Raw genomic sequence first — 27,511 nt, forward strand, 5'->3', positions numbered from 1 at the left:
AACACGGAAGCTTTTCAGAAGCCAGTAAAGACAGGCATGGTTCCTTTCCTGTAGCAAGAATTTTTTAAAAAGGCTTTCTCACAATTTTTCACCTACTTGCAATATCACCTAAATAGAAAGTTAAGTTTTTAATTTGTTGGCTACTGACTGGTAAACACATCCTGCTCTACTATGTAACTGTAAAGCCAAAAAAAGAAAAGAAAATCCTCAAGACACAAGACAAAGGCAAAGCCAAAAACTGAAATATATAATAATTACAAGTCCTCGCTTGGTTGGCCGTGGCTAGCCTGATCTCAGGGGCATTTAAGCAGGGGCAGCCCTGATGCTGTGGACCAGCCAGCTCCAGCAGAGCCAAGTGATGAAGAGGACTCCTCAGAAGAAAGGGCAGTCAGGAGACCTGATCCTAACTCACAGACTCCTCTACATTGCTCTCAGAAATGCCTCCTTTGCCTCAGACAGGCTATTAGAGGCTCCTTCACAGCAGGCCTAAATGCAAGGGGGAGGGAGAACGCTCATCATCCACTTGCCAGTTCTGCCAGCAGTCTGAGGCTAAGTGTGGGAAGTTGTTGAACGTGACAATTCAGCCTGTGCAGTAGGCCTCGGGTGTTTCAACTCAACAACAACAACATGCATGGGAGGCCTTAAATGTTTTTTCTCCACAACAACCCTGTCCATCCTCCAAAGCAGCTCTTTTTGTCTGGGGAGCTGATCTTTATAGTCTGCAGATGAGCTGTAATTCCAGGAGCTCTCTAGTTCCCACCTGGAGGTTGGCCACCCCTGGGATGGAAATATTCCTGGAGGTTTGAAGGTGGTATTTCAAAATGGTACAATGGTACAATGCTTCAGCCTCCAAAGTAGCCATTTTTTCCTGCAGAGCTGATCATTATAATCTAGAGATGAGTAGCAATCTACAGACAATGGTAGAGGATTGCAGTCCGAGTTTGGGCTGGAGCGGTGCAGGTGTGTCCCTCCTGGGCTTTGGGCTTTGGCTAGCCCTAACCAGCAACTGTTTGTATTTTGGGGTGCAGACAGACAGAAAGATAAACAGACCAGCGTCCATCCTCCAAGTCTGGAAGATCTAAATAAAGAATATTTACAGCCTGAAACTGTAAATTGTGAACAAGTAAATGGGTGGAGAGACATGGGAACTGAAGTGACCTTTTCCAAGGTTGACCTGGCCCCTACATGGCCCCTACCTGGTTGAATGAGCTCTCAGAGGAGCTATGGGCCCTGCAGGAGCTTTCAGCATTCCGCAGGGCCTGCAAAATGGAGCTCTTCTGCCAAGTTTATGGTTGAGGCCAACATGGCAAGGAAGATCTGATGGGCCCCCCCAGTGTTAAGAGTATAGTACTCGCTAATCAATCTGAGCTCCCTCCTCCCACTCCTGCTCTTGTATTAGTTTTCTTTTTGAGGGGTTAATGGGATGCAGTCCACCATGATTTTAAAAATATTTTTAGGAGTCTATTGTAATTGGAGATATGTCCGATGTTTTAATGGGGTTTTAATGAGGATTTAATTTGGGCAAAATGTAACCCACCATGAGCCAGTAAGAGGAGGTAAGGTTGGCAGACTGGTGTAGGTTCAGGTTCTAGAATTCCACACTACCTAGGTGTGCATAAACATGACTAGGGTCAAGACTGCTATGCACAGAGAGACTTCCTCTTTGGGTTGCCAACCTCAAAGTGAGGTACTAAACCTACCAAACCATGAGCTAGTGCTCTCTCTACCCCACCTCCCTCATGGGGAGTCTGTTATGGGGAGAGGAAGGGAGGGCAATTGTAAACTGCTTTGAGATACCTGATGCGAGATGGGTGACTGTGGGCCATTCCCATTTCTCACAGAGCTCTCTCAGCTCCACCTCGCTCACAGGATGTCTGTTATGTGGAGAGAAATGGAAGGCAATTGGAAACTGCTTTGAGACACCTAAGGTCTGCTGAATGACTGTGGCCCATTTCCAGTTCTCTCAGACCTCTCATAGCACCACATACCTCACAGGTGGTCTATTGTGGGGAGAAGAAGGGAAAAGGTGTTTGTAAACCGATTTGAGACTCCCTTGGGTAGTAAATAGCAGGGTACAAAAATTCAGTTCTTCTTCTAAGTCATGCAAACCATTTTAGTTTTCCTTTTGTGGTGGAAAATTTACAAAAGAAGGACTCAGAAGAGGACAGAGTTGAAATGGTTTTCTTATGCAACCTTCTTAAAAACATTTTAAACATTTAAAATGCCATGAAGTGGCATCTAGCAGTTTGATGGATTTGTTACAATAGGGTAGCACTTGGAAAAAATAACATTTCTAGAACATGGTGATAATGATATTGATGCATCTGAAGCCACACACTTCAAGTATGAATAAGGGCTGGAAGTAAGGTTGTAATCTTCCCAGTCCTGTGTGCTTGTCACACATTATACCATTGGAATCAGATGGACAGAATTAGACTGGGAATGGGGGGGGGAGTTTTTACATTTTCTTTCTATCTAATAATAGGGATCAAAAGCAGCTTACAATGTCAGCTCTGCCCTCCTCCATTTTATCCTTTGAACAACAGTCCTGTGAGGCAGGTTAGGCTGAGAGAAAGTAACCAGCCTAAAGCCATCTAGAGAGCCCATGGCACTATAGGTCTTCAAATCTGTGTCCCACAGTCCTCGTCTGGCAATCTGTTACATCATGTTGGCTCTCATGCATTTGTCTTTTCCATGGAATCAGTGTAATGTTAAAGCACTTAATTCTGGCTGGATGGTATCTCAACTGAAAAGAGTATTACTAAAAGTCAATTAATATTAAGCAGTTACAGAATGAGTCAAAATGTTGCCATCATAAATACTCATTTTGTAAAAGGATGTGTGATAGTAAGTGGATTAAAATAAATAAATATCGAAGGATATGACCAAAGTTCACTTATTGTTTAAATCTTAAGGATTGCTTGAACAAAATCGATTAGGAGAAATTTGGCATTAGTCATACTATACCATGCCGAGACAGCCAGAGGGTGAATGGGACAGAGCAGACTTGTGTACTCAATGTCCCTAGAGTAGATAAATTGCAGAAATGTTTCATGGATCTTGATGGGAGTTGTTTGAAGTAGTGGCTGTCAGTCTAAACAATCAAAGGATGACCTAGGCTTACCTAATTAGCCGTTTTTTGGGCATGACCACTTAATTTATAAAGTCTCACTGGCTTCTCCAAACCCTTACTAGTCCTTAAAGGGGTTGCTGAGATTACTACATTGCTTGGGGTTGATTAGTAATCAGCTAGGACATCATTTCTGGATCCTTATTTGTATGATAATTGGAAAATGCCTCATTTGACAGATCGTTCTTACTGCCAGGTGAGCTAGCAAAAACAAAGTATTGGTTTGAATTGCATCTTTCATATGTTTCTGTTCAAAAGCACTCATTCGGTTATTTCATAGTAACTGCCTGTATGATGAGAACAATCTGTTTTAATGTTTATTGTCTATGGATGTATACTGTCATGCATAGGTTTCAGCTAGAATGTGGCTTTAAACAACTATATGCTAGGACAATGTCTATATTTGTTCTTTTTTCTATTGGTTGAATAAGTTTCAGGTACAGAAAACTAATCCATTTAAATTCTGTTTTCTTACAAATGTATTATTGCTGATTTGATGAGACTGATACTGAAAAGTCAGTCCAATTAATATGCTTGCATTTGAGTCATACTATTTGATGTCATAAAGACATTTTAACCAGAAGTACAGCTGAAAAACCACACTTTCAGAAAGTTATACTTTCAGAATTGTTTTTATCAGAAATCACCAGACATATGTAAAAGAAACAGCTGTCGATTTTCTTGTCTTTATAGGTCCAGACACACTTTGAAAACCCATCCAAGTACCATATTCAACAAATGCCAAGGCAACAAGTCAAACAGTACTTGACCCTGGATACCAAACTGCCCACCCAAACTCTATCACTATCTCATTCAGTCAGTTCTTCAGGAGCAACACCCTTATTAAGGAGTGGGCAGATGCCACCTGCCAGTGATATCAACACTCCTGGAAGTCCAACAACCAAATTACTAGCACTTGGAGGAGAACATGAAAATGTGGTATGGTTTGTTTCTGTCATGTATCTTGATAGAGAAAGTCTCTCTAGAAGTCTTTAAAGAAACCTATGACTCTTGTGGAGGCACAGTGTAGATTTGTTAATCCCTTTGGTGCCATCATTTTGTCTATTCATTATTCATTATTCATTTTTCTCTTAAATGCTTTCATTTTCCTTAATTACTCCTGTATACAATCGTAGTCATGTCATGATGCTGTATAGCAAACCAGATTTGGCTATGTGATAATTTCTTCAGTGGGGAAAAAAAGAGAGTGAGGGAACTCTTTCCTTGACTACTGTGGTTGGGGATCAATATCATCAATATATTATGTAGCCAGATTAGGCTGACAGCAAACAAAATCAAATGAAAAAGAAAGAGAAGTGTAAGTAGTAATAAAGAAGTTTACTGTAATAAAGGCTGTTTACATCTTGAAAAACTGTAATAAGGGAAGGGCAATTTTCATGGAGTTAAAAGTCTCAAAATGCAGTTGAAAAAGTGTCCAATAACCAATGAACACTTTTGACCGCATCGATTAATTATAATAACCCAACTGCATTATTATGTAAAATGGAACAGCTTATGTTTTATTCTGAGGTGGTCTTCCATCAAAGGAGCTTAAAGGACTGGAACAAATAAGGTTCAGTAAAAGGAGCGCACTGTGTACCCTAAGCTGTCTTTTAGCAAAAGAGCTTGTCACTATCATTTACTTGTCATGGATTATTTTCAATTTAACAATGACCAACGATTTATACTATATACTTCATGGCTAACCACTTCATCCATAACTTTTGTTTTATTAGATGGATGACGTTATTGATGACATAATTAATATGGAGTCGAGTTTTAATGATGAAGGAATGTGTTGCTCTGAAACACCGCTACTCATGCAAAGAACTGTAAGTTATTATTGACTTGCATTGTTATAATTGAAACAGAGAATTCAGCTGAGGACTTTAATTCTGGATTGTAAATGGCAAAATTTGTTCTCAACCTTCATCTCTGCACAACAGTACTTGCTTTGGCAGTTTGGTGTAGTGGTTAGGAGTGCAGACTTCTAATCTGGCATGCCGGGTTTGATTCTGCACTCCCCCACATGCAGCCAGCTGGGTGACCTTGGGCTTGCCATGGCACTGATAAAACTGTTCTGACTGGGTAGTGATATCAGGGCTTTCTCAGCCTCACCCACCTCACAGGGTGTCTGTTGTGGGGAGAAGAAAGGGAAGGCGACTGTAAGCCGCTTTGAGCCTCCTTTGGGTAGAGAAAAGCGGCATATAAGAACCAACTCTCTCTCTCTCTCTCTCTCTCTCTCTCTCTCTCCTTCTTCTTCGTACCAGCACATTTCTTTGGTAGCACAGTGAACAATCAAAACAGTAGAGTTCCAAAATTGTCTACATTAGAATTAATTTAGAATCATCACCCTGAAATTGTGCATGCATCTTCCTCTTATTGCAACATACTGTTTTTACACCATTAAATACAGTGCTTTCCTTGTCAGTTTAACATCCAGTGTTTTTTTTTACTTGGAAAGCTCAGAGAAACCAAGCTGTACTTTTTTCTGTATATAGAGCCTACCATTTTACTTTGTTTTCATGGATGATGCTTGTATTTCAGAAACTGACAGTGCCATCCTAAGTGGCAATATGCTGTTTTCAACTCAATGATGTCAACAAAATAGAAAGGGTGTTAACTGCTTAGGATGGTTCTGTAGGAGTGCATTTCTCTACAATGGGTTTAGTCTGCAGCATTATGTCTAGGACTGTAAATTATTTTATAGACTGTGTCAAAAGTATGACAAACCAAATATTCAGAAATTTAGTTCAATTGTCAGATTAATTTTAAGCACAAAAATTAGCAAGTTACAGGTCTCATTAATGTATTTAACTAACAGTTTCCTTTTGATGGAGAACACTGTGAAACATAAAAAGAATGGAATGCATAACTTCCTTGATATATTTTTCAATTACCATTTCCATGTATAATTTTTATTAGTAAAACTAATATCTGGCCTTTCATCCCCACACTGTGTGTTCAAGCTTGCTCATAAAAACACAGAGAATTTATTGCTCAATACAGTTAGAGCATATAGGTTGTCAATTGCTTGCAAAGTATTCCTGTTCAAAAAATATTTCCAGCTAGAGTCCAGTATCATCAAACACAAGGGCATCTTTGCTGGGGAAAGGCCAGACTAAATATTAACAGCCATGCTTCCTTATCTTAGCCCACTGGAAAAGGCTGCACAAGACAGCATCATGGCAAATACCTTTGTCAAGCACATTTTACATTAGATTAGACAAAGTCCATGGAAGACTCAAAATTCATTTTTGTATGTGAAGTTCAGCACTGAATTACCAAGTGATATTTGCCATACACACTCAAAAAGTGGTAGAAAAGATAAGCAACTTGGCAGAAAATACAGCTATTCAAAATGGAACCATCTGTTTCCATCATAGAATCATAGGGCACTTCCGCACATCGAAAATAATAGCGTTACACCAATATAATGGTGTAGCGCTGAAGTCTGCCATCTTTTTGCGCTTCTTATACTCCACAAGCACTGCTGGAAATGGCGGAAGAGATCAACACGGTTTATATGTGACTCTCTTCCGCCTGTAAATCAAACCAGGCAGCCAGTCCCCTTTCTCCTTTTTTTAAAGGTCATGCGATGCCCACCAATTTTTTTAAATCAATAGTTCTCAGTTGAAATGCCTATGCATCTAATCATAGATGCATAGTGCTTTTTATAACACCACACCTTATGGAATCACGAGTCTTGTTTAAAAATTAATCTAATTCCTGATTTTTTTTGGGGGGGGGAGCTGTAGAGAGGCATGGTTTGTGTGACAACTTTGGGGAAAAAATCTTTTTGGCTTTGCCTGCATGCTTGTACACCTATTTGTGGCTCTAGGCCGTTTGCTTAAAAAAAAAAAATCCTGTCCCTGGGAGAAGGGAGAAGGAGGTGGATGTGAGTGTGGGACATTGGAGGCAGAGATAGTGCTTCTTTGCCTCCATACATTTCTTTAGTGTGTAGAGTTCTGGTTGCCCTCTGGGGGAAAGTACTTTTAGTTTGGGAAATCCACTTTATGCAATTCCCCAAATAGTGCTTTAAAATGGACAATGTAGCCAGTCGTTTGCTGCCTGGACACTGGATGTTGGCTGCAGAGCAGCCAGAATAGAATACCTAAGGTATTATATGGGTGCAGAAAGGCCGATAGAGTTGGAAGGGACCTCCAGGGCCATGAATCCCCTGAAGAATGCAGGAAAATCACAACTACCTGCCCACCCACAGTGATCCCAGTTCTATTGCCCAGATGATGCCCCCCCCAATCAGAAACTCTGGCCAGTCTGGGAAATTCACCTCCCAACCCACAGTGGTGATTTGCATTTCCCTGGTCATGCAAGAAAGGGCCACAAGAGCCAAGCACCAACACAATCCCTTCTTCCCACCCACTTACAATCTGCCTAAATTCATAGAATCAGCAATTCTTTCAGGTGGCCATCTAGCCTCTGCTTAAAAACCTCCAAGGAAAGAGAAACTACCACCTCCTGAGGAAGCCTGTTCCACTGAGGAACCACTCTGTCAGGAACTTATTCTGGATATTTAGCCCAAAATCTTTTGAATTAATTTCATCCCACTGGTTCTGTTCCTACCCTCTGAGGCAACAGAAAACAATTTTGCTCCATACTCTATGTCAGGGGTAGCCAACCTGTGGTCCTCCAGATGTTCATGAACTACAATTCCCATGAACCCCTGGCAGCAAATGCTGGCAGGCACTCATGGGAATTGTAGTCCATGGACATCTGGAGAACCACAGGTTGACTAGCCTGCTCTATGTGACAGCCGTTCAAGTACTTGAAGATGTCTATTCATATCACCTCCTACTTTTCTTCTCTCCAGGCTAAACAGACCAAGCTCTTTGAACCTTTCCTCATGCATCCTGATCTTCATAACCCTCACCATTTTTGTTGCCCTCTTCTGGACACATTCCAGTTTGTCTTCATCCTTCTTCAATTGTGGTGCCCAAAATTGAACACCTTATTCTAAGTGAGGTCTAACCAGAGCAGAGTAAAGTAGTACCATTATCTTGTGTGATCTGGATACTATTCTTCTTTTGATATATCCCAAAATCCAATTTGCCTTTTTTACCCTCCATGACATACTACTGATTTTTCAGCATATGGTTTACTAAGACCCCCTAGATCATTTTTGCACATACTACTACCAAGACAGGCCTCCCCCATCCTATAATGATCCCTTTGATTTTTCCTACCTAAATGCAAATTTGATAAGCACCCCCTCTATTCCTTCATCAAAATCATTTTTGAATACATTGAACAACACAGGGCCCAGGGCTGTGCATATCAAATTACGGATTGAATGTGATGCTAGCTAAACTGTCAAGGAATGCAGGCCAATCTGGCCTCATAAATTCATACCCTTTATAATTTGGAGTGGAAAGGATTGATGATAGAAGTGTTGTATAGAATCACACTAAAGCATGGCCACAACTCACCTTAGGCCGTCTATTGAGGGCCAGCTGGAGGATGGATGTGACCACCCCAGCTACCCCCGAACTGTGCATCAGCATAATGGTGGCACATCCTGCTGCCAGGGAGGCAAGTTCTGGGATGCCTATAATGGCACCGCATGCTGCAGGACCCAGCCTCTTGCCATACAATTGCCAAGTAGACAGCTTCCCACCCGCCTGCTCTGTTACTGTTTGATGTTGGTGGTTAGCAAGTTATGGTAAAGTTCTGTTTGTCACAGCTGTGAAGTTTTGCCTTGAGATGGAGCCTGTTGGCAGGGAATCTGGCCATGTTTCAATATAACGCTTGGTGTCACATTTCCTTCCATCCACAAGTGCCCTCCTGCAAGTCAATGCATAAGTGTTCACTGAAGAGAAGCTATCTAAAGCCTGTGAATATTTGTCATAAAGGATCACTGTCCACTAATACCCGTATTGTTTAGAAATAGTAGTGCCTTTGGAGGTACACAGCCAGTAGAGTCTTGCTCCATACTTTTAGTGGGGATTCTACAATTGTATGCACAGAGCACAAATCAGCATAAAAGAGTGTGGAACAGCCTAATAAGTGCATAAAGTCCATCAGCACTTTGTAGAGCTTTAATATTCGCACACTGACTTGAGGGTGAAGGCTATTCCACATTGTGTATATTTAGCATGTACACTGCATGCATAAATTGGTTATCTCATTCACATGTGTTATGCAAACACCTATGTGCAATGGAACTCTGGTATTCCTTGCCAAGCAAGTGTATGCTGATTTTGCACCAACTTTTTCTGAAGTTCAATTACTTTTGGTTAAGCTGCTGTTTCAGTGGATTATAGAAATATTTGGGGAAAAATCACTGGAATTCAAATGTCTCTGTGATTTCTTTTTCTTGCATTTGCAAGATTGTATTACTGCTCCTTTGGCTAAGTGTTACTTGAAAGTCTTCTTCATGGTATGATTTTAGCCAGTTAGGGATTACATTGTGAATATGATGACATCATAAAACCACATATCTAATTGGATTTGGTTCTGTCACAGTCACTATTTTTGGAGAGAAAAGGGAATGCACTCCCATTGCTTACGTAACTGCGTTGATGCTTCCTGCATTCCCATACTGAACTGGTAGTTTCATTGCCTACTAGAGCTGTACAACATAGCTCTAGTTGTGCATAATTAGTTTAGACAGAATGTAGAGGGGTATATGCATCCAGCTGAGCATCCACTTTGTCTCACATATCTCTCCACATTCAGTCACAATGAATTAGCTAAGTTCAGTCAGATCAGTGCAAGGAATTGTCAAATAAGTTCCCTGAAACACACTCACATTTGTAAAAGGATGCATAAGTGATGGGGTACTATGTATTTTATGTGATTTGTGTGCAACAGTTGTGAAGTGTGAAACCTCATTACATATCAACAGCAGAACAGATATGGGTGACTACTTTTAGCATGCTAAAGTTCATCTGTATCATATGAAGTGCTTCTAAATTCTACTGATTTCGGTACATTTATTTCCAAGTATATAAATTCACAGGAATTACAATAAAATATCTTCTGATATAAATTGTCCTGAATACATGTAATGAAGATGCTTGGCTTCCACTGACCAGGGCCTGTCGTAATAAATTAAAAAAACATGAAGTCCTTGTTTTCCTACTACCACTTCCATTGATTGGCTGCTGCTGAATGAGATAAGGATTGTATTAAACCTTAGAGATGCCAGAAAAAAACTGTTTTAGTATTTAGTGAGTAGAGCTACTTCCTAGTTTTTCCATACAGGCCATCTGAAGAGACTGGCGAATATATATTCAGTGAAGTGGATTCTGTGGTAATTTAGAAGGAACTGAGAAAAGGCTGTTCCCTTCCTTCCTGTTGAGCTTTCTTCCTTTGAAAGGCAGGTGAAAGCCATGAAGAGAAGCATTCCTTGCTGAAGTGTTCAGAATTTTCTCTAGAGCTGCCAGTCACTTATAAATAGAAATGTGTTGGGACTAACCAATTCATAGTGTACATTAAAGATAGTGTGCAGAGAACAGGGGAAAGGAGTTTGTTAATCTTTTAAGAGAGAAGAATGCATTTCACTCAAAATACCCCACAAATTAAGTGTGTATTCCTAACTTACTATCGTGTTCTTCTATATCTGTATAAAGTAGTTATTTTTCTGTCTCAAACAGATGGTCACTTATTTGAAAATTTTGGATGGTATCCTTTAAAAAGTTGTCTTTAATGAATGACTTAAAAATGAAGAATGTTCTCAAAGTAGGACTACAGTGTTTGCAAAGCCCTTCACTGACCTGTTTTTCAAAAAAGAACTCTTCATACTTAGAAGACTGCGAGGCTTAGGTAGATCATTGCTGGGAAAGTTTCTTGTTCTGTCTTCATGAAAGCTACTAAAAAGTAATCATATTAGGTGATAAAATGCAGTTACAATGGTGAAAGGAATACCACGTACCTGGTTAAGAGGGCACTCCAAATACCTAGATTATAGGAAAGTATTATGCAACATGGATTTGCTTTCAGAAAATGAAACTTCAAGTTCCAACCTACACTAAGGTGACCAGATTTTAACATTGGTAAAGCCGGACACCACTTACCAGGGGGGGGGGGGGTTCTTGATTAAAAATTTGGTCTATATGGAACAACAAAAAGTTTCATAGAACGCATAGAATGCAAAAATAGTATTGTAATATATATATTTTAATTTCAACACAAGTACTATTTGCCAGGTGCCCCTAGATGTCCCTCCAAAAGTGGGACAATCTGGTCACCTTAACCTACACCCATTCTCTAATGCCGTAGGCTTTTCTGCACACAATAAATATAGTGAAATCCTTACCTAATGCAGGAGTTATTCCGGACGCTCTGCATGATGTTGCCCACATCCAGCATCTGGCCAGCCAACAGCTCAAATATCCTCCATTTTAAAGTGTGAGTTTGAGAATCACCAATCTAAAAAGCACTAGCGCCTAGAGAGCAACCAGCAGGCAACCAGCAGAAGTAAGGTATGGAGGCTTAAACGTGCTAGAGTTGTCTGTATTGTCCCCCTTTTGCACCCACCTCCCTCTCCTAGGGACAGGAATTTCTTTTTAAAAATGGCAATGTGCCTGGACACACATATAGGCGATGCCTACAGAAAACATTTTTCTGTGTTGTGACACAAAGCGTGCTTCTCAAAAGATTTCTTCCCCCACCCCAAATCAAAGGACATTAATCACTAAGGGCCCAATCTGGCCAATTGGCTTTAGCACCCATTAAAGTCAATGTGGCCATTGGTGATAATGGGAATTTCAGCTTTTCTGCCTTTCCCGGAGATCCCAAAGAGGGTGTCGCCATCCCTACATTATATCCAATGGAGAGCCCATCCCACAGGATATAATGGAGAGAGAGGGGTAACCTCTTTGGGAGACCCTAGGCATGGATTACTTGGACCAAACATTCTGAAATTGGAGGGGAGCCAGGGAAGAGGCTCTCAGAGGTTCCCTGAAGGTTTGGAGGCTGTACCTCAAACCCGCACCCCACCAAGCCCTGGGAAATGTGGAAAAGCCAAAATTCCCATTGAAGTCAATGGAGGAAGGGGATTGGTTGCCTGAACTGATTGACAGGAGGAAGCATTACACGTATAAGGTGCGTTGTTCTCTTCCACAATTTCCAGCAGCAGATGTGGAGAGTGAGACGCGTGAAAAGGAGTCAGACAAAGGCAAGCAGCAAAAAGGTGAGGAGGGGCTGGGAAGTGCAATAAAATTTAGTGTTTTGCCATTCCTCTGCCATAACACTATTTTTACTAATGTGCGGAAATGCCCTGTGATTTTCTCAATCTGAACAGAATTCTTTTGGGCATATGTGAACAATTGGGAAATTTTTGACCTGACAGTTAGGGTTCATTTTTCACATGCAGCAGGAGATTGAAGGGATTTTGATAAGAGACAGTGATACAAAAAGTATGATCTTCGTAGAATGTCACATTGAGCCAGAAGAATTAACCAATAATCTGGCCAAACAGGAGTGTCCCGGTACACAAAATGTTCATTTCTAACAAATCATTGTGCTATTATAGTGATTTGAGAGGGATTTCTGATGCCTTTTATGCACAGATCCTGTTCATGTGAGCAGTTTCATGCTCTGAGGCTATGCTTATCTACTGTTTGCTTGAACATGCTGGCATTGGGTCTACTGTTTGCTTGAACATGCTGGCATTGGGGAACCAAAGCAGTTTACAACATTATTCATCACTCCTCCACTTTACCTTCAAAACAAGGAGGCAGATTAGACTAAGAGACAGTGAGTAGCTGAAAGTAACCCTAAAAACTTCCATGCTGGCTGCTAATGCCTTGGTAAGGGGCAGGAAAGCAGGCAATTGATCTGCTACTCTTATATTAAGTCAGCAGGAGAATCTACTTTTAATCAAAATGGTGTCCTCACCAGTGTTTTGATCATTTTTTTCCTGATGCTGGCTAACTTCACTGTTGGAGCCTAGCTGAAAAATAATTGCTCCCTGGTAGCACTTAGAATGTAGTGAGGGAAGGAGCAGGAGAATATCAGGGTTTAGCTTTTTCTCACTAACAACATGCTCTGGTGTTTTGTTTTGTTTACAAAACAGCCCACTGATAAGAATCCTGATTGAGAACAGGAGAAAGCACAAGTTAGTGTTGCCTCATTTCCCAGTGCCCAGCTGCCCAGCAGATTTTAATTTCACTTGATAAAATGAGGGGTGCTTGTTTCCTAGGTAAAGGTAAAGGTATCCCCTGTGCAAGCACCGGGTCATGTCTGACCCTTGGGGTGACGCCCTCTAGCGTTTTCATGGCAGACTCAATACGGGATGGTTTGCCAGTGCCTTCCTACTTCTCTGTAATTTGGGAAGGAACGTAATTTTGGTGAAGGGGACAATCTGTGAGAAGAGCACCTCAAGTTACACCTAGAAATGTTTTTCTCCATTGAAATCGACTGAATGAACCCTTGGATTGATGAACAAGTGTGTGTAATTTTAATAGTGATATTGTTAAAAACTTACAAAATAACCAACTGAAAATATGGAGCAGATGAGTGAGTAAGAATAGACAGGTATATATCAAGAACACAAAAGTTAATGCAGATTTTCTAGTTCATCTGTAATATTCAAAGATTAAATCAAGCCACGCTGGCTAGTTATACTGAGTAATTTAAAAATAAATGATAAGAAAATTAAACAGTGAACAAATTGTATTTTAGTTAATTTAGGAATATGCTTCCTATATCAGCTATCCACTTGACAGATGAAAGTGCTACAATTCTTAAACTTCATTAATTTACTAGAGGTAGGCAGTGGCAAACAACCTCTGAATGTCTCTTACCTTGAAAACTCCAGGGGGGTGGGTTACTGTCAGCTGCAACTTGATGGCACTTTCCATGGCCACATTAAATTACTGCCAATGATGGTTGCAACTAAAATCATTCAATAAGTTGATGCAGATTGCTGATATGCTTCTCTTGTTCCAGGTTTTTGTTGTTGTTGTTCGGGGATTTCCACTAAATGGAGGGCCCCGCTGCTACCCAAGCAGAGAGAGAGAGTGTGTTTGTCTTTAGAGATAGGGTTTGGAAGAAATATCAAAGCAACTAATCTAACTTGGTTAGTTGTACCTTAACTTTTCTTGTGACTTCAGTTTGATATGTAGTTGTATTGTCTTTGTGGAGCTAGTTAACCATTGGCCATGTTAATCATTTAGTGTGCCGAGTGAAATGATTTATAATGGTGTGTGAGAGAGGCAGAGGGGGAAAAGAAATAAAGAGATTCACATTGATCAATAGTCATTGGAAGAAGGAAGACGGCCAAATGTACTAAACTGAAAGGTACCATCTATCTAAATATATCTGCTTGCATGTGTATATGTACAAGAAATGTCTCCAGGCCTTAAATGAGTAACTAATAGTTGGATCTGTCGTGTGCAAAATTCTCTTCATGCTAGTTTTGAATGGATGGAAAGTTTTCAGGCTCAATTTATGAACTCTGATTAGCCTTTAAGCAGTTTAACTGTTGGACCAAGTACCTATTATATGTTTTGCTTTGTATGTGGTGTGTATGCCCCCCTCCAATAGGATAGGAGAGTGAACACTGCTGGAATTATTTTCCCTATTAAAATTTCCAATTATAACAGTACAATCTTAAATAGATTGGGTTTAAGCTCATTACAAACTTCTGTTGGGGGTTATGCAGGAGGTTCTTCTACAGGAATGTGTAAGTTTTGCTCATCAAAAAAGTTAAAATCTAAAAGTGAAAACTAGAAGTAGTGAAAACTGAACTGTCCAACATGGGCTTTTGATGTGGATGTCTCTGAAATATCTGGAGAACACTGTGGGGTTGGGAATGAAATGAAATTCCTCTCACAAAAAGCAGAATTCTGCTCTGTTTACATTTTACAGAAGAAACAACTTCATATAGCTCTTCCTAGTCTTCCCCTTAAGCCTTTTGTTCTGTATGTTCATGATGGTTTGGTTTCATCTTTGTTTCTGGCCACAGGCATTTCAGAAATAAATAAATAAACATGAGTAGGTAAGACAGCTAGAGGGGATTGAGATTACAAAAGTCCTCACCTCAGTCCTTACCAGTTCATATCTTCTTAGGGGTGGCAAAGATCATGGTGGTTACGCCCCCCTTCCCCAGTAATTCCTGAACAACCACAGCAGCAGATATTAAACACCAGTGAGGGTGCAGAAGTTCTTCAGGTAACTCTCAAGATATCTCCTCTTTCAGTAATATTGTTTGAGGGAGTGCAAAAGTCCTCAGTGTGGGCTTTAGGTGGTCCTGCTGCTGTCTCTTAATTATCACAATGATTGCTCTTCTACAGCTAATCTACATGGATCATCTGAAGGGTAAGTTTAGATTGTGATGGGGCTCGTTAGGCTCATCCCCAGTACCTGTTTTTGACAGCTGGGAGAGGATGTGTTTTGGAATGTGGGACATAATAAAGATAGCCCTTTTATGCAGACTGTATTTACCTTTCTATTGAGTAACTTTAAGAAACCCACAAACTTGGGGGGGGGGAGATTTCTGTGCAGACACAAGTTCAATTTCTGGCATGTCCCTTTTCCAAAGCTAGATGATGCTTACCAAGAGATGAAAATAATAAGAAGTTTGATCTGTACTACTCCCTCAGATAAAGGCAGTGTATTCTATCTGCCCCAGGCACATCCTGTTGCTGCAAGTCACATCCTATTGACACAGAGACCTCCCCGTTAGTTAGATTAGTCTTGTTCTAATGGTACATAGTACACTCAGAATAATACACCCTCTGTTTTTGATGCAAGTTCTAGATCTAAATCTCTTGCCTTTACTTTTGAGAGTACTCTGTGTTTCGTTGAATTGCCAGCAGATGTCTACTAAAAGGAACTTATCCTTTCTTTTTTTCAAAACATGTACTGTTCTAGAACGTATCAAACCTTTTGTGGCACAGCTGGACTCTGAAGTATTAATTGTTGTTATAATAAGATTGTTGCTTCCATTGTTGTCAATGTTACATTTGTATCCTGCTCTCATGAGTCTTTTATCTTCAAAACAAGCCTGTGAGAAAAATTATGCTGCAAGAGAATGACTTCCCCTTACTTATCCAATAGACTAAACATGGTTTTGAATCCAAGATCTCTATCTCCTACACTGTTTTCGCTCACAGCAGATGACAATGCAGATGACAAAAAGCAAACAGCACCAGAAAATGTTCTGTAATTAGAAGGAATAAGCCAAAAATTAGAATTATGAAGGAATCCTTTCCACCACTGTGTGGCCTTATCTTGATATCTTTTAAATACGTATGTAAAGAGAGGCAGTAGTGTGGCTTTCTACATGCCTGTTAGCAGTAAGTCTTTCCAAAGGGCAGCATGAAAGGCTACTGTTTGCAACCTAGTAGATAGTGTTCTGTAACTGATGAGTTGAATGCGCATACTACCATGTATATGCAACCCTCTCTCCTGTCCACTCCTACCCACCATTGTATGATTTAGTCTTCATGACAGCCACAATGATGGCATTGTTAAAGAGGGATGTAAGAGAAACAATTTAGTCTACTTCCCATGTACTGTGGTAGAATGTTTTATACACATCTAACGTTCTGCGGCGGCATGTAACAAGCAAAGAAAAGGGAAGATGTGCTGTGCTGGAGGATCCTGTTGGGACAAAAAGCAGATTTACCAAATTATAATTCACACTCTGAAGCAAAGAGTTTTCTTATCTGCTTAAAAATTATTTTCTGTGCTCAGTACTAGTATATAAAAACACTTGAATTAATAACTATAATTTTTCCCACTAAATCTATAGAATTGCTATATAAAGACCTGATATATTAAATTGTTATTGATCTTAGAGGCATGGAATCTAAGTAACGAGGAATATCATGTACATGTATATTCAGTTCTTATAGTTCAGTTAAGGAATGACTGGAAAGTAGACAGTACAAATGTTTTTTAAAAGAGAAAATTATGAGCACAAATATAAATTTTGACTTACTATTCAAGAATTAAATAATGGTTTTCCTGGTAGAAATGTGCATTGCTTTCAAATCTTACTGGATTCTGAACAGACTTTATCATCTATCTTCATCTCCATTAAGACATAAAAAATATAACTGAATTTTCTGAAACTGACTTAAAATAAAGGCATATGCGGATTCTAACTGCTATTCTCATTTTATTTTAAACAATGGTATTGATAGTATAAGTCTGCAGTTTATGAACTGGCAACATTCTGTTCCTAAAGAAAGTGTTGTCTGGAGGTTTCCCAACTAGTTTTGTGGATTATATCATTCTTTCCCCATTTATGTTCTCTGCACATCCATTCTGGGGAGAAAGTTAGGCTCAAAAGTAGATTTGTCCAAAGTCACCTGATAAGCTGTAGAGTTTAACAGAAATACAAGTTCCATGTTCTTTGCAAATATTTTACTTTTTGGTGTAGATAAAGTTAATAAACAGAGGTTGGAGTAACAGTAGCGTGAAGCAGATAAATATTTGCTCATGCCCCATTCAAAAGAGCTTTTCCCAGCATTCACAGGAAGAAGGGATATGCAGGCATGTTTATAGATTGTATGAACAGATTTTTCTGTTCCTGTCCTGAGATCGCCTGATCTGGTATCTGTGCATCTTGCACAGATTATGCAAGGTTGAAAAAGAGCACTCAGTGTAGACATTTAGAATAAAATGCCTAAAAACCATAAAAAGCACAGGCAGACACTGCAAAAAAATTATGAGGGCCACAAAATAGATTGACTGAAACCTCGATGATGCATAAGAAGAAGCAATTTTACTGCTTATAAACATTAGCTGTGTTATTTCCCAAATGAAAACCTTCTTGCCATTTCCCATTTTTCTTCTTTTCACTGGAACAGTCTACAAGTACCACTCCCATGTTCTCTTGTTCATTATTTCAAGTTCCTCTGTTTAATTCTGGTAGTTGTATATGTTTTCTCATTGATACAATTACTTGGGTCCTGCATGTAAATTAGTGTATGGACAATAAAGGATACTAGGGCATCTTAGTACCCTCTTTCAATTTTTACTCCTTTTTACAGTGCCCTTTCCTACCTTATTTTGAGAAGCCTGTTGTCTTATGAAGCCCAGTGTTACGTTTTGTAGACAAAGGTCGAAAAGCAGTTTACCAGAAATTACACATTCATCTGAAATTGATCATGAACCATGTTTCATAGTTGCCTTTGCCTCTACACCCTATCCAATACTATGTGAAGTTGCCAGGGGAGGAAGATCCCTTTGTGTCCAACTGGTCACTGTCAGCCCAACAGAAAATAGCAACAATGGGATTAGATCTATCATTTCTGATTTGACATAATGATAAATCAATATAGCTACAGATTATCCATAGACTGGAGGATCTGGACATTCAATTATTGAGATCTGAGGCAGTTAGTTCATATTTGCCAAAGCACCAGGGAATAACAACTGACTATAGAGAAATACATCCCTATCTTTGTGCATTAGATAATTCACTTTCGAGAGGAGTTTTTTTGCTAGCCAAAATGAACATCTTTCCTTCTAATTTAATGAAAGGCAGATTTAATAAGATCCCTGTTTCCCAAAGGCTATGCCTGTATGGATGCCCCACTCCAGATACACTGGATCATTTAATCTTAGGCCCTCACTTTGAGAGTTGTTGTCCAGCCTACTGTTGCCCCACTTTAAGGGAATGGATGTTTTCTGTGTTTCCTTGGGTGCTTCAGGGGCCAACAGGGCCTAGCATGGCAGAGACCCATGTGGGTGCAGGAGAGCTGGGCCTGGAAGGCCCAGCTCCTCCACATCCTATGGAGGCCTGGGGGGCCAAAAAAATGCCCACTCAGCTTCTCAGCATTTTGCCGCACTGCGTGGCTGATTCAGGCAATTTTTTTTTTGCAGGAAGGTGGGATTGCACTCTCACACAAATCCACCTTCCTACAAAACAACCCCCCTCTGCAGAAACCTTTCACCCCAGCTGCGTCTGTCGGGGTGCAGAAATCTGGTGTGGACCCAGTCTGTTGCACTAAAAGGTCGACTGTGGGGACACAGAAAATGTCAGAGCATGCAGCACCACTGCAATGTACCAGCTGCAGCCTGGAGTGGTGCCACTAGTGCAGAATCACCCTTAGTGATTCTATGGCAGAATTCGGATTCAAACCTGACTCTCTTTGATCCTAGTTTGACACTAACCATGATGCCATACCAGTTATTGTGTACATTGTAACTATTTTGAGAGCATCTGCAGGCACACAACAACCAGTGTTATCACTCCACTAAGAAGCTCAGCATCCTCAACCTGAATCCCTTTGTCCTATTCATAGGCATATGTAACCACATTGAGTAACAGAATAACATTTGCAGCAGACAAAAAACAGCATGTTATGGTAGTCCTCCTTTCCATGTGAACCAAGATGCCAGATTTATCAGGAAAGGACATTTTGATCTTGAATAATCTCAACACTATGGGTTTTTAAAGATTTTATAAGATACAAAAAATAATACTATGGGTTGGATCCCACAGGGAAAAAATTGTGCTGATGAAAGTGATTTCTGTCAGCAAAACAGGACTTCCTAGCCTCACCTGTTCTCCTACATCCTGAAATGATGCTTCTAGGGGAAAGGAGACCTCCAGGACAACATGAGAGAGAGGGTGGACATTTGTGGTAGGAGTAGGAAAATTATGAAAATCCCTGGCCTTCCATCAGCCAAAATTTCCACTGGCACTAATCCTATTTGTTGTAGCTTTTAGGTACATATAGGAGATCTCTCTTGGTACCCTTGTTATGCAGTTGCCCATAGCACAGTCTCCATGCTACAATGCTTTTTCCATTCCCATTATAAAATGTTTGGAAGCACTGCTGCTCTTCTATTTTTAAATGTATAAAGCATAAACATTTTGAGAAATGAATTCTGAGTTCAGAGAGGCGGTTGAGAATTCACTTGGGTCTCAGGTAAGACCAGCAAGGTTATTTTCCCTTTCAACTTGACTCATATTTGAAGTGTAGTTGCAGTAATCCTGTTATTGGAAAATATGCTATGGCATTAATTCAAAACCAGACATCAGGGGCCATAACCAGGCATCATTCTGCATATAAAACTCACATCAGCCTCATTCGAGTTTCTGCATATGGAACAATGGCAATCTTTGACCCTTAACATTTAATTTTATTTTTTACAAGATGAGGGCAAAGTCTGCCTTTAGATGCCCATTTGCTGCTCCCACTGCGATTAAGTCATGAATACGCATCTGAACAGGAATTTTGCTCTTAAGTGCCTACATATGCTTTTCACCTTACCAATCATGAATTAATTTTGATTTCTTCATTCTTTAATTTTTGCCACTCCATTTCTCCTTATCTCTCTTTATCTTTTCCTGTTCTTGCAGCTTTCAAGTAGCATTCTGGACATATACAACAGTGACCAAGGAATGCCACCTGCAAATATGGGTCTCACAAATCCATCTAATTTGCCTGTGAAAAGGGAAATCACAGGTAACAGATGTTCTCATAACATAATTCTTTTGAGAATTCTTGTGCTTGCTTCTCAAGAACATTACAGTGGAAATGTTTCTGATAGGTTTAGAGCAAAGGCAGACCTATGTTTTAAGAGTGGTGGAAGCCACTTGAATACATAAGTTTGATGCAGAAAACAGTGATGTCAAATCATATCTGCTACACTTTACAGCATCTTCCTGTTTCATCTGTATAATGCTAAATAGCTGCAGTTTGCAGAATACAAGTATCATACAGTCATGTTTTGATGTGTTAATTTTGATTCTTAAAAGCTGTAAATGGCCTTTCCCCTATGTACTTAATGGTTCTATCTCCATTCCTCCAGGAAAAAGACCTGGAGTTTTGTTTTCATCAGCCTTGTTTTTTTTCCTCTGCAGCTTTAATTTTAAATTTGCTGATGGTAGTTTGAATGAATGTGACTGATGGTTTGTAAACATGTTTTGTATTGCTTACAATTGATTTCAACAGGTTAGAACCCATAGAAAGTGCCAACAAGTTGAATGATTTTCCCAGCTTCCCCTTTCCACTACAGACATGCCCCCCACCTGGTCTCTCCTCATATACTTTTCAGGGGTCCCTGTTGCACAGAAGCAACATTTAGGGTTAATTTGGGGATGCAGCCAGACAGAAGAAATGAGAAAGTCCTATTCCATTGATGGAAATTCCTTAAACCCTATGGAGGTTTACCATAGGATCCAATCCATAGTTTGTTTTTTTCCCCTACTGTTTGTTGTTATCAGGTAGTGGGTTTTAAGTATGATTGAGTCTGTTCTCCCTCCCTATGAGAGGGAGATATAATTATTGTCAATAAATAAATAAACAGGCAACACCATCACATAGGGGGGTTCTAACATGGGTATTAGGATTTGCACTCGTATCTTGCTTGCCTTTGGTTGCCCTTGACCTGGGGGGGGGGGGGATTGGTTTTATTTTACCATAGCTGTATAGTGACTCTTAGAATCTTTTGCTGTCTACTGAAGGAGTGTTCTTAGGTTGAAGAGGACACCACCGGTGACTTAAAGACTGTTTAAATAGGATGAAGGGATTTTCTGATAAATTAGGATTTCTTCCTTCTAAAAATTGTCAGGCCCTAGGGTTGCTTTACTTGCATTGGTACATTTTAGATAGACCTAGCAAGAGGCTAACTCTTCCTTTGTTCTTTATTTCAATCTCCACCATCAGTCAAGGAGGGTTTATATGCATAAAAATGAACAGCAAAAACTACTGAAGAGGTGTTGTAACACCATAAAAAAGAATCCTACCTTCAAAGGAAGCACTAAATGAATCTGTATTAATTTACATTCACTAAAATATAATAGAAGCCGATCCCTTTCTTTATTCTTTTAAAAAACCCTGCATGGCCCATTATGCACGGCCGCCGAAACGGCGATTTCGGGTCACATGGAAAACGCGGAGGGGGAAGACGCGACGCATACCGGTTATACACGGGGCGGGGCGCGACGGCGGCAAAACCCAGAGTAACCGATTATGCACGCGCCGATCCGGGCGCCGCTTCTGGTTGCGCCCCGCTCACCCGGAAGCTGCGCTTTCTTCCGCGTTTCACTGACGCGGCTTTTTCGGCGGCATGCACCGAAGCTGCAGCCGGTTGCAGCCGGCTCCGTGCGTTATCCGTGATTTTAGTCGCCGCCATTCCACCCCAAATGTGCGCTAAAACCCCCGTGCATAATGGGTCCATGTGAGCATCAGAATAAAAGTAAGCTAAGTATTAACATACAGTAAGCAATTTAGTGTGTGATCTTGGATTGGTTGTTCTCCAGTGACACACCTTTTCACCTGGAAGTCCAAGCATAAACCAGGGCATGTTTCTAATGTCATGAGAGTGTTATTTTTTTGAGTTGCCATTTCAGAGCTGAACAGAAGTATAGAGATATTTTTGGCTGTTCATTTTGCCCTTCCTCCAAGAGGCTTAGAACATGGACTCTTTACAATTCAGATGCTAACCAAGCAATCCTAAGTAGTTTCATGTTACTAAAGCCATTGCAATAATGGCCTTAGAAGGTTATAATTCTTCTCAGCATTACCCTGTAATTGGACTAACACTGACTCATCTTGATAGATGAATTATTTCAGGTGCTTTCAGATCATGCTATGTGTTCTTTAAAATGCAACTTAATTCTAGTGATAAGTTTATTTTATACTTTTAATCAGAAGCCAAAATAGGCATAAACTCAACTAAATGTCCTCGAACAATTAGCTTTTCAGCAGCATGATGTTCAAAGAGAGCAATGCTTAGATGTCTAGATAGGAACTCTAGACCATCACCTACTATAGTAGATATCCTGTCTTGGTGAAGCAGAAGATGACTTTGTGACCTGCTTTGCTAAGACATTAATGTCCCCCACAGTGAGACATGCCTGAGCACTGCTCTTTAGGTGCACAGTTCTAGAGCAGTGAATCTTCTGAGCATTGCACTACTAAAAGGCCTAATTAATTTATGAAACATAGCTGATTTATACATATTTTTGGCTTCTGATCAATAGTATAAATACATTATCCATTAAATTTGTCCTAGCTTGCCACAAATTACTCTCTTTAAAGGTCACAATACAGCTATTCAAGAAAAGTCTGTATTAATGGATTAATGTTAAAAGTTATATTTAATTAATCCAAAGAATTCTAACAACCATGTACAGTTTATCAGTATAATTATAAGTGAACAAAGAAGGGTTATCCCCCTCACACAAATATTTTAGAAATCTGATTATCTTTTGCATGATGGGACATGGAACTCAAGTTCACTTTAAGTTAATTTAAGATATTTTCCTCTCCAGTCAAGTACAGCAAATTAGAAATAATTGAAATAATTTAAATGATAAAAATTAAAACTGTATGGCCACAGTTACCAAGCAGCAACAACTAATATACAGTTTAAAAGGAACATTGTTCTATAAAGAACAATGTTAGGGAACCTCAAAGGCATGGCTAAGTGGTGTTTAACAAATCTGAGAGTGCCCAGAAATAAAGCCTTTTCTGAAAATTTCCGTTTAGTGAAATGGGCTCCTGGTGACAATGCAAAAATATTTGGAACTTTGACCAAAGAATGTTTAAATAGTGTTTAATTTCTGTCAGAAACAGATACACGAGCCATGGCCAAGGAGAGGCAAAAAAAGGATAACCATAATCTCAGTGAGTATGTTCTACCCTTCTGTTACCCCTGTCAAGAGATTCTATAAGAATAAGTTGTTTGCTAATCCTGAAGAAAGATTGGACAGTTTCTTTTCCAGAAAAAGCATATCAGAAGAATCCATCTGCACAGAAACCAGCCTCCTCCCTATTTCCATAAAAGACACCTACTATTTTGTTTTCATTTCCATAGCATTTTTTTTGCAAGTGTGGTGTTATGATTAAGAGTGGCAGCCTCTAATCTGGAGAGCCAGATTTCATTCCGCACTTCTCCACATGCAGCTAGCTGGGTGACCTTGGACCAGTCACAATTCCCTCAGAGCTTGCCTACCTCACAGGTTGACTGTTATAGGGAGAGGGTGGGATGATGATTGTAAGCCACTTTGAGATTGCTTCGAGTAGTGAAAAGTGAGGTACAAAAAACCTTAGTTCCTTTCGGTTAAACATCACCAGTTCAGACACTAGCAATGCATATGTATTTTACGGTTGGCTATTCACACACTTTGGAAAGATTCTTTCTGAGTTTATTATGGTCTGCCTAGATTTTTACCATCTTGAATAATTTGCTATCATCTGTGAACATGGCCAGTTCATGGCTCATGGCTGACTACTGGCCCTTTATGTATACATTAAATAGAATAATTTCTAGAACAGATCCCTGTAGATTTTGTCAAAAGGCTTTTATAGGTCAAAATACATAATAGATGCTGGTGTGACAAATCAGTATTTTTATATCTGAGTTCTTTAACTATTAGGATTGCTCATTTTTATTGACAAATTAGCTGTGGAATATTTCATGTGCATTTCTTAGTTCTTCGAATGTTTTCTCTGAACATGCCTAGTTATCCGACCAAAACAGTGATAATTGATGCAAATAATATGTTCATTTTTGTCTCAGTTTTTCTACCCTCTTTTAGAAATCTTTTCATTTATTTGCTACCTTATTATCCAACCAACTCCTTGGTTGATGGGCTACTTCTCATTTATTTGCAGAAATCTTCATTTCCCTGGAATCAAACCCAAATGACCATATAAACCAACTTGCTACTTGGTTTGGTCCTTTGTTATACAGAATTTATTATGCTCAAGCTAATTTGCTGCTCAACATCTCCCTCTCTATATATATATGGACTGGAAACTTCCATTTCAATGTATCCGAAGAAGTATGCATGCGCACAAAAGCTTTTACTTTCAATAAAATTTTGTTGGTCTTAAACGTACCACTGGACTTGAACTTTATTCTAGTTAGTTAAGCCATTGTAAGTTCTTCATATAATAAGTACAGGTAAATTTAAAATGCAAACATTTTTCCACATGTTGCCTTCTCTTCCTCCCCCTACAACAAAACACCCTTTGAGGTAGGTGAGGCTGAGAGCTTCTGTCAGGACTGCTGAGTCAGAACAGCACTATCAGGACTGTGATGAGCCCAAGGTTACCCAGATGGCTGCATGCGGAGAAACGGGGAATCACACCCGGCTTGCCAGATTAGAAGTTGCCACTTTTAACTGCTATACCACATGCATTCTGATCTTATCAGATCTCAGAAGCTAAGCAAGCTCAGTACTTGAGTGAGAGACCACTAAGGAAGGCTCTATAGAGGAAGGCAATGGCAAACTACCTCAGCTTCTCACTTGCCTTGCTGGGGTTGCTATAAGTCAGTTGTTTCTTGAAGGTGCTTATGTATATAGATCAAAGAAATGTGTATATGACGCTTGCTGTGAGGTTGTTGTTGTTATGTGCGAAGTCGTGTCCGACCCATCGCGACCCCATGGACAATGATCCTCCAGGCCTTCCTGTCCTCTACCATTCCCCGGAGTCCATTTAAGTTTGCACCTACTGCTTCAGTGACTCCATCCATCCACCTCATTCTCTGTCGTCCCCTTCTTCTTTTGCCCTCGATCTCTCCCAGCATTAGGCTCTTCTCCAGGGAGTCCTTCCTTCTCATGAGGTGGCCAAAATATTTGAGTTTCATCTTCAGGATCTGGCCTTCTAAAGAGCAGTCAGGGCTGATCTCCTCTAGGACTGACTGGTTTGTTCGCCTTGCAGTCCAAGGGACTCGCAAGAGTCTTCTCCAGCACCAGAGTTCAAAAGCCTCAATTCTTTGACGCTCGGCCTTCCTTATGGTCCAACTTTCGCAGCCATACATTGCAACTGGGAAGACCATAGCCTTGACTAAACACACTTTTGTTGGCAGGGTGATGTCTCTGCTTTTTAGGATGCTGTCTAGATTTGCCATAGCTTTCCTCCCCAGGAGCAAGCGTCTTTTAATTTCTTTGCTGCAGTCCCCATCTGCAGTGATCTTGGAGCCCAGGAAAATAAAATCTGTCACTATCTCCATTTCTTCCCCTTCTATTTGCCAGGAATTGAGAGGGCCGGATGCCATGATCTTTGTTTTCTTGATGTTGAGTTTCAAGCCAACTTTGGCACTCTCCTCCTTCACCCGCATCAACAGGCTCTTTAGTTCCTCTTCACTTTCTGCCATTAGAGTGGTATCATCTGCATATCTGAGGTTGTTGATATTTCTCCCTGCAATCTTGATCCCAATTTGTGACTCCTCTAATCCCGCATTTCTCATGATGTGCTCTGCATACAAGTTAAATAGGCAAGGTGACAGTATACAGCCTTGCCGAACTCCTTTCTCAATTTTGAACCAGTCAGTGATTCCATGTTCAGTTCTCACTGTTGCTTCTTGACCTGCATATAAATTTCTCAAGAGACAAATAAGATGCTCTGGTATTCCCATCTCTTTAAGAACTTGCCACAATTTGTTGTGCTCCACACAATCAAAGGCTTTAGCATAGTCAATGAAGCAGAAGTAGACGTTCTTCTGGTACTCCCTAGCTTTCTCCATGATCCAGCGTATGTTGGCAATTTGATCTCTAGTTCCTCTGCCTCTTCGAAATCCTGCCTGTACTTCTGGAAGTTCTCGGTCCACATATTGCTGGATCCTAGCTTGTAGGATTTTGAGCATAACTTTGCTAGCATGAGAAATTAGTGCGATGGTGCGGTAGTTTGAACATTCTTTGGCATTGCCCTTCTTTGGGATTGGAATGTAAACTGACCTTTTCCAATCCTGTGGCCATTGTTGAGTTTTCCAAATTTGCTGGCATATTGAGTGTAGCACTTTTACTGCATCGTCCTTTAAGATTTTGAATAGTTCAACTGGAATGCTGTCACTACCACTAGCTTTATTGTTGCTCAGACTTCCTAAGGCCCATTTGACTTCACATTCCAGGATGTCTGGCTCCAGGTCAGTAACTACCCCACTGTGGTCATCAGGGATGTTAAGCTCGCTCTTGTATAGTTCTTCTGTATAATTTTGCCACCTTTGTTTGATCTCTTCTGCTTCTGTGAGGTCCCTACCATTTTGGTCCCTTATCATACCCATCTTTGCATGAAACGTTCTCTTCATATCTCCAATTTTCTTGAAAAGATCTCTGGTCCTCCCCATTCTATTGTTTTCTTCTATTTGTTTGCACTGTTCATTTAAGAAGGCATTCTTATCTCTTCTAGCTTTTCTCTGGAATTCTGCATTCAATTGGGTGTATCTTTCTCTTTCTCCCTTGCCTTTCACTTCCCTTCTCTCCTTAGCTATTTGTAAAGCTTCCTCAGACAGCCATTTTGATTTCTTGCATTTCTTTTTCTTTGGGATGGTTTTAGTTGCTACCTCTTGTACAATGTTGCGAACCTCCGTCCATAGTTCTTCAGGCACTCTGTCTATCAGATCTAATTCCTTAAATCTATTTGTCACCTCCACTGTGTATTCGTCAGGGATATGATTTAGTTCATACCTGAGTGGCCTAGTGCTTTTCCCTACTTT

At 40.2% G+C, this 27,511-nt stretch overlaps 1 protein-coding gene and 1 long non-coding RNA gene across 3 annotated transcripts in view; one reads left to right on the plus strand and one right to left on the minus strand.

Moving 5' to 3' along the window:
• The window catches only part of LOC143837932 (uncharacterized), a 53,341-nt gene extending 38,953 nt beyond the window's left edge, over positions 1-14,388 (minus strand). Inside the window, exon 1 of the long non-coding RNA XR_013231141.1 lies at positions 13,900-14,388. This is a non-coding gene — a long non-coding RNA (uncharacterized LOC143837932). The remainder of the gene's footprint in view (positions 1-13,899) is intronic.
• Positions 440-27,511, plus strand: part of TFEC (transcription factor EC) — a 42,445-nt gene continuing 15,373 nt past the window's right edge. The window contains exons 1-5 of one of the 2 annotated variants that reach the window (XM_077338455.1): positions 440-3,326; positions 3,824-4,069; positions 4,867-4,962; positions 20,421-20,526; positions 23,644-23,694. In XM_077338455.1, the coding sequence (XP_077194570.1) occupies positions 3,294-3,326; positions 3,824-4,069; positions 4,867-4,962; positions 20,421-20,526; positions 23,644-23,694 (532 nt within the window). In that variant the 5' untranslated portion in view covers positions 440-3,293. Of the gene's footprint in view, positions 3,327-3,823; positions 4,070-4,866; positions 4,963-20,420; positions 20,527-23,637; positions 23,695-27,511 lie in introns of both variants that reach the window. The other variant, XM_077338454.1, reaches the window with a different exon arrangement.

Source organism: Paroedura picta, chromosome 5 (assembly GCF_049243985.1).
Source record: "Paroedura picta isolate Pp20150507F chromosome 5, Ppicta_v3.0, whole genome shotgun sequence".
Lineage (NCBI taxonomy): Eukaryota > Metazoa > Chordata > Lepidosauria > Squamata > Gekkonidae > Paroedura > Paroedura picta.